The 20,887-nt window shown below is 41.3% G+C and overlaps 1 protein-coding gene across 1 annotated transcript; it reads right to left on the bottom strand.

The window, feature by feature from the left end:
• Window positions 1–1,793: 1,793 nt before the first annotated feature.
• LOC108046987 (frizzled-3) lies at window positions 1,794–18,974 on the bottom strand. Its single transcript, XM_017126999.2, is given in 3 exon segments — window positions 1,794–3,369; window positions 3,372–3,665; window positions 18,550–18,974. Coding segments are annotated over 3 exon segments (1,767 nt in total). The 5' UTR covers window positions 18,781–18,974; the 3' UTR covers window positions 1,794–2,127.
• Between the last annotated feature and the right edge of the window lie 1,913 nt (window positions 18,975–20,887).

Below are 20,887 nucleotides of genomic sequence, written 5' to 3'. Positions count from 1 at the left end.
TTAGTTCGGAAAATTGCCCCAAACCGCAGAGTTCTTAGCTGCATTTAGCACCCGCAAATGGCAACCGATTGGTCTATTTGCCCCAAACTCCCAGCCACGTTTGCCTTTTGGCCAGATCGCTCTCTCCCGGCTTTTGGCTCTTGACCAACTTGCCTGCCGGTCTTCTATCATGCCGATCTGCTTTTTCCTACACAGACAAAAACTAGGATCAAATTGATAAAAACAATCAAGAAATATCGAAATGTTGGCAAGGGAATTCCCTTCTTAAAAAAATATTTCCGATAAAAACAAAAAGAAAATCGGATTGGATAAGTGTTGATGTTCTTCTTTTCAAGGTATTAATTTTGGAACCGAACAGTTTGCCATTTTGATTCTACAGCTTAACTGTTTTTAGCTCTGCTTTGATACCCAAAACTGAAACAAAAATTGTATATATTGTATATGTAATTGTTTTCTGTGCAGAATGGGCAAGAACAACAGAAACGACGGCTCCGATGTGGATGACGATAAAGCGTCAGGCTTGGCTTGGCACCGCCCTCGGCCACGTCTCGTCCCGGTCTTGGTTCCCTGCTCTGGGCCAAGTCCGTCCGCCCATCCGTCCCTCCCTCCACCCCCCTTCCCTCCCTCCATCCATCCACTCGTCCGAGAATTCAAGTCCGAGTCCGAGTCGCGGGGCTGGGCGGCATTAATCGCTTTGATCTTGGCGCACAAGAGTTAATTGCACGCTTGCTGCACAGTTGCTGTTGCGGCGATTTTGCTGCTGTGATGTTGCTGCTGTGATGTTGCTGCTGTGTTTCGGCTTGTTGCCTGCAACAGCCGCCCGGCAATTTGTTGGATAGAAACGTTGCCGGCACGCGGTGTGGCAGCTTCAATCAAATTAATTGTGCCACTGTTAATACTCATGTTTCTGGCGATATACAAATACCCAGTAAGCAAAAATAAAGCTGCCACTGAAAGTCATCTAAAAATATTAACTAAACAAATACAGTTTAAAATTTGAAGATAGCCTCTCTCATTGTATTATACTTGTATTAAAAAACATTTATTTTTGATGTGTATTTTTTCTAAAAGTATCATATATTTATTTGGTTATCAAAAAGAGTTTAAATGTTTTCAGAAATTTACAATTTATAATGGGACATTAATTGGCCATCGGAAATAAGTATATTGGATTTAATTATTTGAGTACAGGGTATAGACCAGTCGCCTATAAAAATCCGGTAACCGCAAAGCCTTTCTCGTAATGTGTGTGACACTCTCAGGGTGGCTGAAAAAAAGGGAATAAACTGGAAAAAAAGGGGAACACGCAGAGCCACAGGTGGAGGATTAGGTAGTGGAGTGGTGCAGGTGGTGCGGTGGTGCGGTGGTGCGAGTGGTGCGAGTGGCGGATCCAGCAAAACGCTGGCAATCAACGCTGAGCTCTGTCATTAAGCATTTTCCTTCTAATTGCCATCGCTCGGACCGCAGACAATAACAACAATTTAGCCTTTTTGTTGCAATTAAACGAATTCGCAGCAGTGCCCCTCCGAATTCCGCGCCCCCCGAACCCTTCGTCTTTTGCGGCGGCAATTTTCGCATCATTAATCCACATGGATGTGGCTTTCAGAGTGATGAACCTGGTCATGTCGTGAGAATCGAGGGTTACCCCGCGGACTCAAGCACTTGTGGAGCATGAGGTGTACAAATCTTGAGTGCAATAAGGACATCCCAAAGTCACAGAACTGTAAGGTAAGATAATCCCAAGGTAATCCCAAGCTAATCCCAAGGCAGTAAAAACACCTTCAAATCATCAATTCATTTAAATTATTCACAATTTATTAAATTGATTGCTTATCTTAAGACTATTTAAAATCAATATTTAAACTAGGGAAAAAAAACACTTTCTCTATGTACAGACTTACGATTAGCTAAAGAACTACTAATAAAACTGGAGGTGATGGATGCACTTGGGGGGCAGGGCGAACTTTAAAGCTATTAACACATTTCAGTTTTTCCTTTTCGGGGCTTACGAACTATACGTACACTCGATTGCGTTTGTGTACTTAGATCAGAGCTTAAAGCCTTCTGGGGTTAAGAGGGGTTTTCCTACATACATATATATACAATGGAGTTCGGAGTGAGGAATCCTTAGACCCGCGACTGATTGGGATTGTAAACGGGCACGTTGTGGAAACTGATGCCGGCGTAGAGCGGAGCGGTGGGCATCATGGACTTGCCACTCGTGTACAGCTGCTTCTTGGGCAGCGCCCCCGCCGACTTGCTTTGGTTCATCAGCGAGGAGGAGGTGGGCGTGCCACCCGCCCCCAGCCGATTTCTATAGCTCTCGCAGGTCTTGCGCGACCACACCCACAATCCGGTCAGCGTGCCGCCCACCAGCTGGAAGAAGATCCGGACCAGCGCCGGCCAGGCACTCAGCGGCATGGGCGGAGCACAGTCCTCAGGAGTGGAGCAACTGGGCACCGAGTCCGCGTACCGCTCGCAGAGGGCCGCCACCACGCCGGCGGCCGTGGGTGCAAAGTAGAGCAGCGAGAAGACCACGAAGCGCTTCCGGATCTGCCCGAATCGATGGTGGGCGAGTGTGGGCTGAAGCTGCTGCTGGAGGAGGAGCAGGGATCGGGAGGCCCGCAGGGTGAAGTACAGCCCGAGCAGCAGGAGGATCAGGGCGGGCAGCTCCACGAAACCCGGGGCATAGCACATCCCGGTCAGCTCGCTGGGACGCACTCGCTCCAGCAGCAGGGCGGCGATGGGCGGGGCCAGGGGCGGCACCCAGGCCAGGACGTGGAACAGTCCGGAGCGCTTCTCCAGCGCCTCGCTGGACCACTTCTTGTGGGAGGAGAGGTAGAAGCAGAGGGCGAAGATCAGCCACCAGCTGGCGGCGCAGAGACTCAGATACGAGGTGGTGATGTAGGAGGCCAAACAGGGGGGCGTCAGCAGGCAGGCGGGTCGCAGCAGGCGGCCCTGGACGGGGAGGTCCTGCATCCGCGCCTGGTTGTGGAACACGATCCGCTCCAGATAGCACACGCTGAACAGGTTGTAGCACAGGCAGAGGAAGAGCACGGGTCGCTCCGGATATCCGAACCGGGTGGGCTCCGCCCAAAAGGTGACCAATGCGAACAGGGTGAGGACGAAGCAGACGGCCGATAGGCCCAGGATCAGGCTCTCCGACAGCTTCTTCTGGGCGCTGGTGTGGAAGGCATCCCGCTGGCACTGGGGCACACACTCCTCCGGATTGAAGGGACTGCCGCTGAAGTTCTGGGGGCAGAGGACGCCGCCACCCGAACCGGGAGCAGGTGGTGCCCCGCTCCGCCAGAAGCGGTACGTGGGGTGACCTTCACCGGCGCCGCCGCCGCCGCCGGGCGGACTAGTGGTGGAGGGGGACTACCCGGAGCACCACCTGGAGCAGCCACCTCCTGGGGTATCTGCATACACAGCTCGTGCTTCTCCGGCTGCGGCAGTCCGTCGCAGTGGAGGAACGAGGGCCACAGCTCCATCAACTCCGGCGGGGCGTTCGCCGAGCACTCGCCGCGCACCGTTTCGCACAGCGACTTGCAGGCGGTAACGGGGCGTGGCACATCCGGCGAGCAGAGCGGAAACAGCGCCGAGCAGAGCAGAAAGCGAGCGCGACGCGAGCAACCGGATTCGATCAGTGGCACCAGCTTGGCAATCTGCAAAAAAATAAAAACAATTATTACCATGGGAATTATGTTGCATAAGCAATGCTTAATTAACTGAATTTATTGTATTTAAATACGGACACCAAGGGATTATAAAAATAATTTTTAGAATGTTCCAACATTTTTGAAGCCCAAATAATATATTTCAAGCATGTATGAAATGTTTCATAAAAATATAATTTAACTTTAAAAACATTATTCTGAATTGGAGAAACTATTCAACTAAGCACATAAAATCCAATTTTATTCGCCGATCTAAATAATAATTTCAGTGTTTGAATTTGAAAACAGATAATTCATGAGCATCATCAAAAGCAGACATAAACAATTCAAGAATCAAAGCGAAAAGTAAGGATGATTCAATAATAGATTAAATTAAGATCAAATGATTCTGGCAATTAAATGAAAAGTTGAAAGGGAATAATAGCATGTTGACTATCTGGCAAATTAAATAATAATTTATACGTTGCCTTATAGCATTCTACACATTTACCAAGCCGATATCTCTAGCAATATGCCAATAAATATTTGTAGTTATATAATTGTTTAAATCAAACAGCAAAGCGAAAAAATTCCGTGCGATTTCTGAAGCTTTTATCAATTAACAACATTTAATTGTATCGTTGGCTTCTGCGAAAAAAAGGCAACTTGAAAGACCACCGCCGAATAATTAGATCGAAATTTGCTGTTCGATAAGCAAAATAGCAACATGGGAAAAAACGAGGAAAAGTACATACGATTCTAAACAATTCGCATTCCGGTTCACACTTTTGCTGTTTGATGTCTATAATTTTATCTAATAAAAATGCAATAAAAGCTCTGGCTTTCTTTGTTGTTTTGCCGACACGCCAGCAGCAACAAAAAGGTAATTTAACAAATGTTTGCCATTTGCAACAATTGAGCGGCATAAATACAGTTTGTTTACACCGACTAATGTCTGATATTAAATTAGCTGAAATTGCAAAATTAGATCGTGTAATGCTAATGATTTTCCTCTGCTTTTGCCGTCTTTGGAGAGAGATCTCAAAAAAGTTTTTGTTGGCACAGATTATTTCAGTATTTAAATCGGAAAAAGGGTTTTTCGAGTGTCTAGTAATGAAGTTAGGATTTTTAAGTTACAGCAAAATTAACTTATATACTTGAGTAGCCTTTTATGTCTTGAAAAAATAAGTAATGTTATTTCTCCGCACCATGTTGTAATTTTTGTGTGCGTCTGGATCTTTAAAATCGTTTCTTGTTTATTTTCCATTAACAGTCTCGCACGTTTGTGTGTGTTTGGTGTGAAAACTTGCGTCAGACTTCACACATGGAAAAACGCCGCCAGTTTCCCAGTTGCGAGTTCATTCCATTTCCATTTGCAGTTGTCGATGGCAATTAATTGTCAATTACCAGCCATGCAATCTAATAACTTCAAACGAAGCCACAATTTCTCATCTCGACTCGACATCAACCGATGCGAAATTAATCCAGCCAAGAAAGTCACAAAGGAACACGGAAAAAAATGGTATGGTATTTCTTACTGAGATATTTTTAAAAGATATATTTTAAATATTTAATGTACATCAGATTTATGCCACTTAAAAACGTATTACCCATTAATCGAAACATGGATTTTTATATTCAAGGCAGCTTTATTATAATATTCGGATTTGCGGCTTTGATCTCCCGAATTTCACCGAAGATCTAATTTTTTCCCGTGTGCACCCTGTCCATTGTCCATCATACGAGAAATGCCGACATTGATGACGATGACGAACCAGACGCATCAACATTTATGAGTTTGTGGAATTTTAGACAAGTCAGCGCGGCAGGAAAAAACCAGGACCCCAAGACAGGGCCAACGTTTTGGGGCAGACAGAAGAAAAAAAAAAAAAAACAAGAAAGGAAAGCTAACTTCGGGCGGAGCCGAAGTTGATATACCCTTGCAGAATACTCTGTAAATTATATTTTCCAAAATTATTCATATGAAGTTTGGTAGGTCGGATTGATTGGCCAAAAATAAAACCCATAGAAAATCCCAACTTCCTAACTTTACAAACACCAAAGTTATGGCATTTCCGATCGTTCAGTTATATGGCAGCTATACTATATAGTCGGCCGATCCTTAAAAAATTCGGTACGTCAAATTGATTGGCCAAATGTAAAACCCATAGAAAATCCCAACTTCCTAACTTTAAAAACACCAAAGTTATGGCATTTCCGATCGTTCAGTTATATGGCAGCTATAGGATATAGTCGGCCGATCCCGGCCGTTCCGACTTATATACTGCGTGCAAAGGAAAGAAGGGTGTGTGCAAAGTTTCAATTCGATAGCTTTAAAACTGAGAGACTAGTTTGCGTAGAAACAGACAGACGGACAGACGGACAGACAGACGGACAGACGGACAGACGGACATGGCTATATCAACTCAGGAGGTGATCCTGATCAAGAATATTTATACTTTATATGGTCGGAGATGTCTCCTTCACTGCGTTGCACACTTTTGACCAAAATTATAATACCCTCTGCAAGGGTATAAAAACAGGAAACCTGGAGAGCAAAAAAGCTGCATCGAATTATCGAGAAACGATTTCTCAGGAAAGAGACCCCGGTCGCGTCTCCTTTTGATACTTTTGATACGTTTTGATACCCGATGAACCGATCTCCGGGGGGACTTTTGACATGGATTTGATGGCTGCTCGTTCCCCGGCTCTTTGTTTGCTGTGTGCTGGCTAACAGTAACCATATTGTTGTTGTATAATTAAGCCACATTAGGCCACAAAAATAAAACACAAAAAAGAGGAAAGAGGCAAGAGGAAAGGAAAGGAAAGGAAAAGAAGGCCGGCATCTCCAAGAACCGGCGGGCATCTCGAATGAAGCATTAGACACGCGATTTCCAATTTTTGTGGCTTTTGCAGCTCTCTGGAAAATAGCTGCCAGCAATAATAATTTAATGATGCAGTCGGCAAGTGAACCGCATCATCGTCTTGGCCGAAAGCCAAGCAGCACAACAACAACAAAGCCACTCTACAAAAAAAAAAAAAAAACGGAAAGGCAATCAGCCTAATAGACCTGCCTTGGCCCACGAGTGGGAGTGAGAGGGTCGCATTCGGAGCGAAAGAGACAGGCAGAGCAGGTAAAAGAGAGCGGAGACAGGTGGGGAGCAAAACAGTGGTTCGAAATTCCAAGAAATCTACATATCTGCACTGCATTTATGTTTTTTGTTATAAAAATGGTTAATTTGGCACTGACTTGATTTCATTTAAAAGTAACTAATTCAAAGCTATTTTCCTATTTATCTATATATGTATATATATTTTTTAACCATCTCATAACTACTCTTTAGTGCTGAGAAGCTTAACCATTGGTAGGTAAATAAATAATAAACAGCAAACAGTGGTTCGAAATTCCAAGAAATTTACATATCTTGAGCCCGGTTTGAGGGCACTGCATTTATGTTTATTGTTCTAAAAATGGTTAATTTGGCACAGACTTGTTTTCGTTTAAAATAAACAAATTTAAAGCTATTTTTCTAACTATCTATATTATTTTTTCGCCAGACTGCTCATTTTGAGGCAACTATGTACATAAGCTAATAACTACTCTATGGTGCTTAGAAGCTTACCCATAGGTATTTAAATAAATAATAAATATGACGATATCAACCACTGTGCCTTGCACAGTGTCTAAAATGTATTATTAATGCAAAAGGGCATTGCTTGGTCATCATCATCATCATCATCCCCTTGGTCATGATGATCGCCTCCAACTCTCCAGTCTGCGCAGCGAATGCAATCTGCAACGCTTTGAGCATTTTTTTCGTGTTTCTTTCGAAGTTGCTTGGAATACTTTTTTTTTTATTTTTTTTTTCATTTTTGTTTGGCCACGCAAAAGCCAACGAAAAGTTGGCGATTCGCCGCGGAACGCCATCCACCCGACCAAAGGCGACAAATTCGTTTTGGTTGCGGCGCAAAATTATGGTTATTACTGAGGGCAGTCGGCAATTTGAAAGGCATTAGGTGAAGTCGCGGCATTGTAAGCCTTTGAACACTTAGTGTTTCTATAGTAATCATCGAGATATACATATATATAAATATATTGGCATTTATATTTCCAAGAAAATATAACTTAAATATATCTAACAAATATTTCATAAGCATGTAAGCTTTTAAATAAGCAAAAAACCCGAATGATAATACATATAAAAGCTGTATATAAATTTCAGCCTGTGATGTTGTCTTAATTTATTGTTTGAAAAGTTTAAAAAAATCTTTAAAAATATATTTTGACTGATCAGCTTGACAACTTCGCTGGCTGCACAAACTGTGGTTAATATAATGAATTTGGGCTTTGGTGGGATTTTGAAAAATCATGAAATCAACGTTTGTGTCGCCGACTGGATAAGAACCACAAGAGAAAAAAAGAGTTCTGCTTAATTTACTTAAAAACTGAAAAACCGAGCATTCGTACCCCTTCCTTAACCCATTATTTTTCGAGTTTCGTTTCGGTTTTTGGGTTTTTCTTCCTCTTCATCTTCTGCTTCTTCTTGCCTTTTGACTCGCGGCTATTTCCTTTAATTTCGGTTTTAGTTTTTTTTTTTTCTCTCGGCTTCTTTCGCAGCATGTTTCACACTTTTTTGGGTGAAGTCTGCCCGACCGAAAAACATTTAATTTTGTTCAATTTGAAACCCCTTTTCCCCGCTCCGCGCCGCACCCTCCCCTCGCCCCCTGCCAATGGTCACAATTCAATTACAAGGCCCAGAACAGCAACAACAATGGGCAAGTTGACACCTCGCAGCCTAAACGCAAACCTAATGATTTCTCGATTTTGATTAATGATGGCGAGGCAACAAATAAAATCAATGGTAGTCCCAAAAACGAAACGAAATGGAGAATAAAATTGCTCAGCGGCACTTTGAATTTGAATATGTGTTTTTTCGAAGGGAATTACGAGCAGAAAAAAGCACATAGAAATATGCACAGTGAAAAATGAAGGTGTTTGAATTATGCCAATATGATCAATAATAAAATTCCTATAAAATATAGGCTTATATTTGAAGGGAGTTATAATACAAAGCCTTAGGCGTCTGAATTTAAAAACTTAAAATATTGCTGTGACAATGTGTAATACTTCAATGTTTCGAGAATATAGCTTGAATCCTTAAGGCAACCTCAAGCAACTCAAATCCTACAAGGCAACCAAAAAGCAGTCGTGTGTTCATTCATTAACAACGCTTAATGTCCGCAACCCATACCATACCATACCACACCATTCCAATCCAATCCTGTGCCAACTGATATCCAGCCCCTCGATCGGGGACACTTAATGCGTTCGGACATCTGCATAATCTACGTAATGGATTAATTTATAATTTTCCACGCTTGCAGCGCCGCAGACCGGACCCAAAAGGAGCCGAACTAAACCGAAGCGATCTCTGGAGAGGAGTGGTTCATATACCACATATGCCTGGGTGGGGCATACAAATTATGGACCTAAGCGCCTGGGGATTTCGAATGGGAATGGAAATGGAAATGGTAATGTAAATGACTCTGCCATGGGTGTAATCTAAGTATCGTTGAACGCAATTTGTTATGGTATTATTTAACCCAAAGTGGATGGTTCTTTGGGGAAGAGGATATTGCCTTAGAAAGGCAGTTAATATATTAGTTTATTTATATTAGTTTAATATTAAAAATATGTTGCTAAGTTTTATTATTAAACATAAAGAACAGCCTACTTAAATGGACAGCTACTCAGTTGATTCCACCTAAGATTCTTTCCATTTCAAGCACCTCAAATCTTCCAGATCCTGCGAATGAGTGTGCGATACCCGCATCCGTCAGATGAATCTAGGTCTTGGATTCGGAGGCCTCAAACAATTTGCCGGCTGTCAGGGTGACAAGTGTTGCGAAATGCCAGTTGAAAAGGCCGCACACACGGAAAAGATACAAAGATGCATAGACGGACAGTGAGACCTCCTCTTGAAGCACCACTCGGCGGCTCAAAGTCAAGTTTGGTCAGTCTAGTCGTTTAACGAGGCTCTCAGTTTTTTTTTTTTTTTTTGACGGCGGCTTTTTATTTCCAACCCGTTGCGAAGCGTTTGGATTATACCGTGTTTTAGAGCCAGTCGCTGGATTTTTAGAGGAAGTTTAATAGGATTTTAGCTTACAATAAAAAAAAGTATTTGTTTTTATAATTTTTTTTTATTTTTGGTCTGTTTTTGTCCCTTGATTTGTAAATTTAAAAAAATGTGTGGCCCCAAATGTCTGTCAGGTAAATATCAATTAATTATTTTTATATTTTAATAATATAAACCCAAAAAAACCCACGTAGGGCACTTTAAATCGCATGATAATTTCTTCGAAACATTAATTAATATTAATTAATTTAAAGACTTTGTAAGGAAGGGGATAAAAACTTCGACTGGCTAAAATGAAACTTGTGGCCATGTTGTTCCGTGTATTTGGCTCACATGCATTGTGATACTTTGTTTGATTTGCGCTCTTTTAGATTTAGTTGCCGCTCAACGCCGACTTCAGCGGTCGCTGATGCGAATTGACAGCTGTTCGCCAGCTGCCGGGGGTCGAGGGGCGGGGGAGCGGTCAGGGGGTGACTGAGCCAGACTCACGGGCGGCACAACTTCAAAGTCAATTGATTTAATTTGCTGCGAAAGCGTTTGCAATTAGCGAACGCGGACCATAGCTGCCGCTGGATGTTTTCGGTTGAGTATGGGCTACAGTAAGAAAATGTGCACACAAATTTGTGTTTTGGATAATATTATTTTCATAGTTCGGTTTTTGATTTTGGATTTGTACTTAAAACCATAGACGCTCTATTCTGATCGCAATTTTGGTATTTAAAGTGCCTTAAACAAATTTTGTTAACAACTTTCATAACCATTTACTTTTATTCACCAATTTCAAAGTCAGCCTGAAAAATATTAAATTTCAAAATTACTTTCTCTGCGTGTAGATATAAATGTTTTAATATTACGACAGGCAGATCGGTGACTTGATTCTGCGGTGGTAATTTGCATAATTAAGATGCCGTCCCGTGGCGACAACGATGCGATGATAAATCGCCGAAACGCCCAAAACAAAAGCTGCTCCCCAATGACATCATACGGCAGCGGCAGCGGCAGATGCAAAGATACATTTAGCATTCTTAATTAGCCCCAGCGTAGATAAGCCCGCTTTCCAGAGATGCGAATCGATCCGGATGACTGCATTTGTGCAGTACTTACTTGCTTAGCCCAGCTGACTTAGTCGAGTTAGCCAAGTTAACAAAATTTGCCGACTTTTTCAGCCCCGCCGACTGCTGACTACAGACCGCTGACAGAACTGTCAAGTGATGCCGACGACATACGACTGTCGTCTCACAATTAATTGACATTTTGACTGGCGAGGATTGTCATTCAAAGGCAAACGAGCAGCGGAATGCACCAAAGGAGCTCTTCGCCAACTGGCTCAAGATTCTGAGCCATCCTCGGCACACCAAAGGCCACGCCATTAGCAACTCACGTAAATATGTCATTGATTTTATTTGCAGGACTAACTCAGTTTTTATTTGTGGAGTATATTTATTTCACTGATTATAATTATGATCACAAATGGCTAAGTGCATTGTTTGTATTTTTATTCTGAGTGAATAATATCGAAAAATAGGCTTCGATTCTTTAAAACTTTGTTTTATTTTCATGGTATTTTTATAACGTGGTCTGCAGATCGATTCTAAATAGCCGACTGTAGCTGTTCCGATCCATTGCCATGTTAGATAATCTGCGGCAGCGATCTCAAAGGCCCACCAGACACTTGGCCGTGCAATTGGGCCCAGTTCTTTTGGCTCTGTGGCTCTGGGCCTCCGTTGGCAATACAATTGGGACATGTTTGGCCGGTCCGCGGCTAGAGATACCTCGATACTGCGGTACCCCGCCTCCTCCTCCTCCTTCTCCTCCCCGGAGGAGATGGCGATCGGGCAACTGACAGGCGGTGCCATTGTATGGGCTTTCGGGAAGGTAATGTATGCGCTGCCGTCTGCGACTCTGACATTTTGTCAGGCGGGATTGCCAAAATGAGCTGCCGTTTGCAGGTTGGACACGCAACTTACTACGCAAATTATGCCAGCCGTTTTTTTATTTAATTTCCTTTTCATTTTTCATTTTAAGCCACAAAGAGATCACAGAGATGGGTGAAAAAAGGGGGAAAATGGTGAGAGCAATTCACGCGTGCGCAGGCGCGCAGTTCAATTAACTTAATTGCCATGTAATTACGCGCAACAACAACAAAAACAGCAACAGTTACAGCCACTCCAACAACAACAGCAACAACAACGGCAAAAACAACAACATCTTACCGTCATCTTCAACATCCTGCCGCCGATGCATAAAAGCTAAACAAAAGACTTAAGACACAAACCTGCTGCTGAGCCTCATCTCTCGGACGTGTTTTTTTGTTGCTTTCTTGATTATACCCTCACTTTGGGTATTACGAAGCTTCATTAAGCTAGATTACGTGTCTGATCCACTTAATAACAAACCCACTGACAAACATTTGTGGAGTAAAAAAAACCAAGCCTACACTTAAGTTCACCTTAGAAATGTTAATGTTAATGACCTTTTCTGTAATTCTATAGTATGTGTGTATACAATGTATATTTCTGTGTGTAAAAAGTTCCTTAAAGTATGTACACTATTTAAAATAATAAGAGTCTGAAGGCCACTTGAAAGCGATTCTCATGATTTTATTATCGAATAAATAATAACATTTTAAGAAATAAATTAAAATGTTTTTAGTATTTCCAGTAAAATTCTTGAATTCTTTTCTTGATATTTGTGCTACTCTTCTCTCTCTCCATCTCTTTTCCTCTGTGACTCCGACATTCCAGGGAGCCTGCTGCTCCCCCTCCTCCTCCTTCTCCCCATCTTCCGCCCCTTTTACCTTCATTTCATCTTCCCTCCTCCCCGCCCCTTTCCCCTGTCGTTCGGTGACTGGCAGAGAAGGCATTTGAAAAACGTTGCCGCATTTTTTGCGTGTTTGCCAGCAGCCGCAGAAAAAATAAGGAGCCACTGCTGCAAAGGAATGAACTAATTGTTTTTTTCTCTTTTATTTTTTGCATGATTCTCTGGGGTTTCTTATGCTTTTTCAGCGCTGTCAAATTGTTTTCGTCAACATTGCAACTGCCTGACCCATCATTACGGAGACGAATTGTGGTAAGGCCAAAAAAATTCCAGGAAAAAAATATACACATAAAACTAAATTTAACTTTTGTTGAATAACACTAATAACTATTTAAATAAAATCCAAGCAAAGCGTTTTTAAATGTGATATAAAAATATGTATGCTAATATCATGGAAAACAGCAGAAATAATATTAAGAAATTAAACTTTGGTATTGGGAAAAGCAACTTTCTTTGGCAGTGCACAAATAACTCGAGTTGAGTTATGTTCGCCATTCGCTGGACTTCAAAGTCAGTTGTCGCCGAACGGGAACAACAAAAACAATGGCAGCAGCTTTTCTGTGTTTTTTTTTTTTTTTTGACATTATCAGCGTTAAGTCGTTTCAAATGCCGCTGATGGATTTCTCATGGCTGTGGCTGCCTTTGTGCCTTTTGCCATAATTACAATGCAAACAGAGCGCTCTTCCGTCCCGCTCCCACCGCGCTGCTATCTCGCTCCGGCGAACGTAAACCAGGTAGCAGGAATAGCAGCAACACAACCTGGCGCTTGGCATTTGCAGACCGCTCTGCGATAAGAACGCTGGCTGGGTTACTTTTCTTATCAGTACCGCCCGGCGGATTAACTCTCTGGGTGCCTCATTTTCTTCGGGCTATTTTATGATTTTTTTCAGCTGATAGCCGGCTAAATGCAAACACATTAGTTGTTGTTTTTTATCTATCGAAAATGGTAAAGGAAAAACAGAACAGAGAAGAAAATGGGAATTTTTAATGCTAGATAATATGACAGCCGCGTAAGAAACACTTGATGACACTTAAGCTGGGGTATTATGATTTTTAAGCAGCCACAGTGCGGCATTAAGTTCTAAAAATGTGGTTAAAACTTCATTTTACTGTGCTTTTTCTTCTCATGTTTATTGAAATTTAAACGAGGAGGAGAGGAGATTTCCAACCTCCGCGAAACAGTAATTTATTTCATAAACCAGCCTTTGAAGCAATAAGTAATAAGCGTCACAAAGAAACCTCACCTATTTGTTTCGCCTTTTTGCGGTAATTTCCTTAATCAAATGCGGCTAGATATTGATAGTGCGATATCGGATTGATATACTTTGCCCTGCCTAAGGTTAAGTCATACGGCCTGTATACATATATGGCTGATACGGGCCTTTGGCGAGCGATAAGCCGCATACAATTGTCATAAAAAATATGTTTTACGGCATTTCTTTGGGCCCAGAGTATTTGTGGTATCAAAAGCCCCCTTTCACCTGGAACTGGTTGCTGAGCAATCCTAATGGGTTCTGATTTTGAAAATCAAACAATTTTATTGTCGCCATCGTCGATGTTGCTGTTGTTGCTTTATGGTTGCCATTGCCATGTGGTGGAGGCCTTGTGTGAAGTTTTATTTATTTATTTTTTTTTTTTTGAGGGAACTGCCTGGCTTTCGGACTTTCGTTCGTCGGCTAATACCTTGCTCAAATATTTACAATTACTTTACATAAATCGCCGCCGTCGTTTTGTCACCACTAAGCTCAAAAAAAAAGGTGGGCCATAACACTTGCTAAATTCCTCGGGCTTTCAGGCAATAATACCCAAAAATTGTGACAAATAAAAAGGTTGATTAGCTCGACTTTTAAGGTCAGATATAAATATTTACCTACTGAAATGTGCTTTTTATAAAACAACGACTTAAGATTCCTAATTGCTTAAATGAAAAACCATTTTGTATGCTCTTTGATCTTTAGTGCAAATAAAAAATATTGTTTCAGTGGTGTAAGCTAGGTATGCACACATAAATATTGGCATAAAAACCTGTAAATACAAGAAAAGGCATCTCTGTTTATAGAGGCAACTAACTAATAGTGAATGTGCTGGCAGTCGCATGATGGTTATCTGTGAAACACCAACCCAGTGGGGCGCACTTTCAATTAATTTACTTGTAATTGTCGCTTGACGAGCACTTTGTCGGCACTCGAACGCAACGCCCACTCGACAAACAGGCAAACATGGAGACAAACAAACAAACAAACCGGCAAACTGACACACGATAAACTGACAAGCTGAAGAGAAATGCACTTTTGGTGTTCAGTCTCGATCTTGGACATGTCACTGGAAAATGGAAACTAAAACCGACCTTCTCGGTTGGGTTTTTCTTTGTTTATTTGATCTATTTGGCAGCCCTGCGCTCCACGGTGCGTATGTGTGCTTTTCCTATCGCCTGTTGATAAGGAAAAAACATTCGTAGTCACCCAAAGGCCACCCCAACTCAAAATGCTTTCCATCATCACTTGAAAAACTCAGAAACAAGTCGAAACATATAAAAACATATTAAAATAAAACTTGAGTGATGAAAGAAAGTGTTCAAGAAAGATAGAGTATAAGCTAATCTAGCTAAAATTTGAATATCAACAACAATAGAAAATTTTTCAATGGAAATGGTTTAACAGTCTTCTTAAATTTGCAATAGCAGAAACATGTGTGGAAGCACAGCAATAAACATGAGATAATCTGTGCAGCTTTTCTCCACCCAGGATATGTACTTCCCATTTCGAAGGCCCCCAAAATAAACTTCCCATCCCAGAGAGATTTCGCTTTGGATCTCCAGTACTTAGCTATCGGTTCCGAACATTATGTAAATATACCCATATAGCAGAGTCTGTAGCTTTTGATGCTTTTTATTGCCGCTTGATGTGGCTGCCGTTGGAATCTTTTTGATTTCTGTATATTTTCCAGACGCTTTGATCTGTTTAACGTGCTTCCGATTCAATTTGTTCGGTGTTTTCCTATTTTTTTTCTTGTAGGCAGCAGGGCTGCTTTCGTTTTTATTGCCACTTGAGGCTTGGCCGGGTTTCGTTCATTGTCTTCTTTCGTCTAAACAACAGGAAAAAATGAAAGAAAACCATGAAAACCCAGTCCCACATCAGACAATGCATTTTTTTCCAGCGCCACGATAAAACAAAGTAGGCGGCAACGCGCTCGCAAACGCCCCACAAAAAAAGAAAAAATAAAACCCAAATCCTAAGAAAGAGGGAATATCCAAAACTGCAGTCAGATAAAAAGTCAGTAAAAAGTCTGTGGTCAGTAGCTCCTGTCGCCAGTTTCCTACAAATGCCAGTGCTGCCGGGAACAAAGTACCTTATATTAAATAAATATTACAAAAAAAATTATTTTAATCAACAAAATCAACAATTTATGCAACTTGAATTCGATCATAAAAAATTTGTTATTTGTTATTGATACTTTCGGTTTGTTTGTCATCTATAATAGAAAATTTTGGTATATGTTAGTGATTTAATTGTAATGATTTAAAAGCATGGCCTTATTTTAATCGTCATTAAACAGCCAGATTGGTCAGAAAAATAGCTGAGCCTGTCATCTCCGATGTCTGCACTTAGCATCGACATCGAAAACAACAACAAAAGCGGCAGCACCGCGTCATCGACATCGACATTTGCCTTTTTTCCATCCAAAAGCGGGCATGGGCATGAAATGCAAGATACGCTCAAAGGAAACCGAAGTCCAAACGAAAGGTGTTAATGGACTCGACGGTGCACACAGATACACAGATACATAGATACATAGATACACAGATCCACAGATGCACAGCTTCTATTCGAACTGAGCCGAAAAACTCAAAGACGAAACACGCAGGAAAATTGGGATGGCAATGATCAGTTCAGTAGTTTCAATATTTAAGTTGCTCAGCTCTTAATAACTAGATTTAATGTTAAGATCATTTAGTTCCTAAGTATTTTTTTTAACGAACAAACGTTGTATATTCATTTTGCATATTAGATATATTCCATTAGTTTTCCCAGTGTATTTATTTTTCAGCGGCAGCTCTTTCTTCTTGCCCATTTGTTCCTTTCTCTCTTTGTCGCCGGCACAATCGCACAGGTCTCCCTGGCTAACTAACATCTTTTGTGGCTCTTTTCGAGATCTCCACTAAATGGCCTGTCTATTCTGCCGCCTTTTCCCTCGGCAGCTCTTTTCACGCACTCAGCGTACTCAGCGATTTTCATGGGCCATTTTCAGGGTAAATTATGGACCGAGATGACCTCAAATGTTTTTTAGCCGCAGCGATTTTGGCCATGCCACAGCGGAGAATATTTCATAACTAATTGAAGCCTTTCTCTGAGTTTTTATGATTTCTTTTGTGCCAAAAAGAGAAACACGAATTTAAAAATTTGTTTTGCCTATTTTGAACTACATATTCTAAACACCTATTATTTGACAGCAACTAAGACAACTTCTTCATTAATTGAAAAGCAATTAAATGTCGCTTCCTCGACTTCTTTCGAGTGATAACAGTGCGCTGTGTTTGTCTGTCAGTCTGGTTTCCACCTTTATCTAGATATATAGTATGTAGCTCTCAAGTCGGGGAACCTTTTGCTTTTTTCTTTTTTTGTGCCGCTCTGTCTTGTTCCCAGAGCGTTGCTAATGGAAATGAAACCCCCGAAAAATACAGAAAAAAATACAATCAGAGCAGCGGGAGGCACACACAAATGGGAAACGAGTGTTTTGATAGCGAACCTAAAACGGAAAAGTATAGCTGGAGTTTCAGATCGTGAACTTATGAATGCAAACCATATTTCATAAATTAAAAATTTCCATAATGCTCTGATTTCGAAAGCGACGAAAGTGACCCTGATTAGATTATGGGTTGTGAAATGTTTGAAATCATTGGAAAGATAAATTGTGAAAAATGAATATTGGATTACCATAAGACTGCATATTTTGTTTTAATATTCAAAATTAAATGGGAAAAACTCGAAGAGAAAAAACTCAAAGCTCATAATAAGTGTTTCAATTATTTCAGTGCGTCTACTTTCACTCGTAAATTCAAATACAATTACCCCCGACAAATACAAATATTTATCTAAACAGAGCATTTGAAATCTTAAAATGTCTTCTATCTTGCTTGCATTTTTAAACATATTTATTTATTATTTACTTGTTTCCCTCCGCGGCTTTGTGTTTATCTTCTCCGCGACAACAACAAAAATTAAAAGCCAACAGCAAACAGTTTATGAGTGTGGGTTGAGGGGGCGGAAGAGCCCCACTTTGATGAGCTGCCGCCCTCCAAAAACCCCCTCCACTCCGCCCCCCTCCAAAACACAGCCCCACGTACTCGTCATTCACAATTTCGAATATTTCGCAAGAGTTTGTGACTTCTCAAAAGCATTTTGCTTGTTGCCTTTGTTTTCATCTGCTGTGATTGTTCGCAATACTCTTTTAATGGGTATTTCAATTTTGAAGAGAGGTTTGCTAGGGCAAATATTTATATTTGTCTTAAAAAACACTCTTTCTGTGTCCGTTTTACACTTTTTATGGTTCTGATTCTATATTCATAGATCTACAAGGCTGCTATGTCAACATCAGTTCATAAAGAAATATCCATTTGTTGTGAATGTATTTTTATAACCCTTTTCAGTTTTGATAGTTTAAATATATATTTTAAATATTTATGTACGTTGTTTTTAAGCTAGCAACAATTAACTTCAATGAAATTTGAAATGCTTACTAGTGGCTGACCTCTATTGCCTGCCCCTTCATGTTTATTTCCATTTTTAGTCGCTGTTTGTATTTTTTAAAACTTTGTTTTTCGCACGTAAGCAACGACGAGCCATAGCCACACAAAAGCCGGGCTTATCAACAACGTGGGATCGCGGACAAACGGGGACTAGCCTGCTTTTTGGCCAACAGCTTTTATAGTCATGGCTTACCTGGAGTTCAGCCTCCAGCTGATTGGTGTGACCCGCCAGGTTGGGCAATGCGGTCATGTTGTAGCCGAGACCTTGGCAGGCGGAAACGGCGATCCGCTGGCACTGTAATCCATTCGAGCCGGCTGCCACCGGGCCATTCAGGCCATTCTGGCCAGGACTGCTAGCCGCCGACGACGACCTGCTGGCCAGGGCCAAAGTCAGGAGCAGGATCTGGCTGGCTTGCATTTTCATTGGGCCTGGTGATACTCGATAGGTCACTCAGGGGCCATCATGGGGAGGCGGGTTTCTATTCAATTACCACTCGCGAGCACGTGAAAAAAATGGTCTGGATTGTTCGTCGATTATTTCGACTTCAGGCAGTTTACGTATTTCTCTAGTTTCTGAAGAACTCGCGCAGAGAACTACAAACGACCGTTCGTCTTGGGTCTTTCGAACAAACTATCGACTCTCGGTCGCAAGTCGTTGGGTTTTGTCCGTTCGAAGTGCCTCGAACATGTTCGATTGCCGCCTTGCAACATGTTCAATGTTCAACGTATCTGTGTATCCCATCGGAGGTCCCGGTTCCACTGCCTAATGAAGACAAATAAATTTACCGTTTTATGTCCACTGCGACGGAAGTGAAATTAAACTCGGGAGGCCGATAGATGGACTCTCTATTGGTCTGGGTTGCGGAACAGGATGATATATGGTTATAGGCTAGGTCTTGGGCTCAGCAGAAAAATACACGATGTATTGTATATTCAAGCAATCTTTTTATTATCGACTTTGCTTCGGGAAATGGAAATGTATCCAAAGGATCTGACAAGTAACCATCATTTCCCAGATTTTAATAGGGATTGTGATGTGTATGTATAGGCTTTGCATGATTGGTTTCACACCAGATTTTAGTCAGATTTTAGGATTAGAAAGCATAGTTCAAACATTGTTTTTCTTAGTGATTTAATCAGAAATTTAATAAATTTGCATAATAGATTTGCAAATAAATCTTGACATAGTTTTAATTTTTATACAATTATGTTAAGCTTTGTAAATTATAAAGAGTAACTTTAACAGTTGAAAAACATAAGTAAAGTTCATGTATCTTTTGTTTTGTGGACCACCGACTAAGATGGTTCCGCCAGATCGATGGCCCCGCATCAAGTTTTGTCCGGACCGGGGAATCCACACCGGGACAAGCGAAGGAGATGGAAGCTGTTTCTCCGAGATGAATCAGTGGCCGGCAGGTGAGTTAGGTTCCCCGTGGGTGACTGCCATGCCATCCAACCTGGAGCGTCGATCGGTTCGACACACACCGCACATGCACAGAAAAATAAAATATTTATTCGGAATTTCACAAAAATATTGAATATATTTATTTATTTTTAAAATCCAAGTCCAGTAGCTAAGGTTATGAATTGAAAGTTAGTTAAAGAATTAAACAACTAACTTTTAAATTAAGTTATAGTAATGTTTTGGGTCACCTTCCTAAATAAACGAATATTAAACAAGGTCATGGACAATATTTGTAAAGTAGATATGTATATTTTAATGCAGAAAATTAAGCAAGAAACTATTTAAGATGTGAATTTTTTTAAATCGGAATCCAATTGGACAATTAGCCTTTTTGGGTTACAAAATACCAATCATAAAAATGCATGTTAATACAATTAATAAGAAATAAATGTTTTGAAGCAACTAGGTCTAACATTAGATCCGGTTTTATTCTGAGCGGTGGATTGTCCCAGCTGCCCTTTTTTTTCTGAGTGTAAAGGTGAGGAAACTCGATCGGCAACGTCGACCAACCGCAACAGCAACATCAACATCAAACAGAACTGAAAGGGGGTGGTTGCAGGGGGGTGGGGCTGGCAGGAGGATGAGGTGGATGCAATTGAACACCGCGACCTCCACACACTGCAAATGTCGGCGTCGGCGATCTTTGATGTGTGCTTTGATTTCCGGCAGCCAGATAAGATTTTGCCCCTCCCCTGGGCTTCCCCCTTTGGCCACCCCCCTCGGCCCCCCGTTTGGCCCTCTTTTACCGCTTTTCCCGAGTGCCGCGGAAAAAAAAATCGCAGATCAAAACGAATTGCAGCAAATTTTGTTATGGATCTTGGATCTTCGGTTTTTAGGACGTTGAAGGCGGGCCGAAGAGTAAGTCTATGGCATTAGATCGGATAGGCAACCACCTGTTCTATCTCAATTTTGCCTTCCACTGAGTAAGTAAATAAAAAATATCATCATACCTTCTTAGCTATAAATATATATATATTTATTGATATTGATATTGATTCATAATGATTTCATGCTTGTTTCACATGATTCTAATATCAATATTAACAAGAAAGGAAAGCTAACTTCG

This window comes from Drosophila rhopaloa, unplaced genomic scaffold (genome assembly GCF_018152115.1).
Source record: "Drosophila rhopaloa isolate 14029-0021.01 unplaced genomic scaffold, ASM1815211v1 contig_3, whole genome shotgun sequence".
In the NCBI taxonomy this organism is placed as follows: domain Eukaryota; kingdom Metazoa; phylum Arthropoda; class Insecta; order Diptera; family Drosophilidae; genus Drosophila; species Drosophila rhopaloa.
The sequence above is the reverse complement of the archived record's forward strand: the minus strand, read 5'-3'. Positions and strand labels throughout refer to the sequence as shown.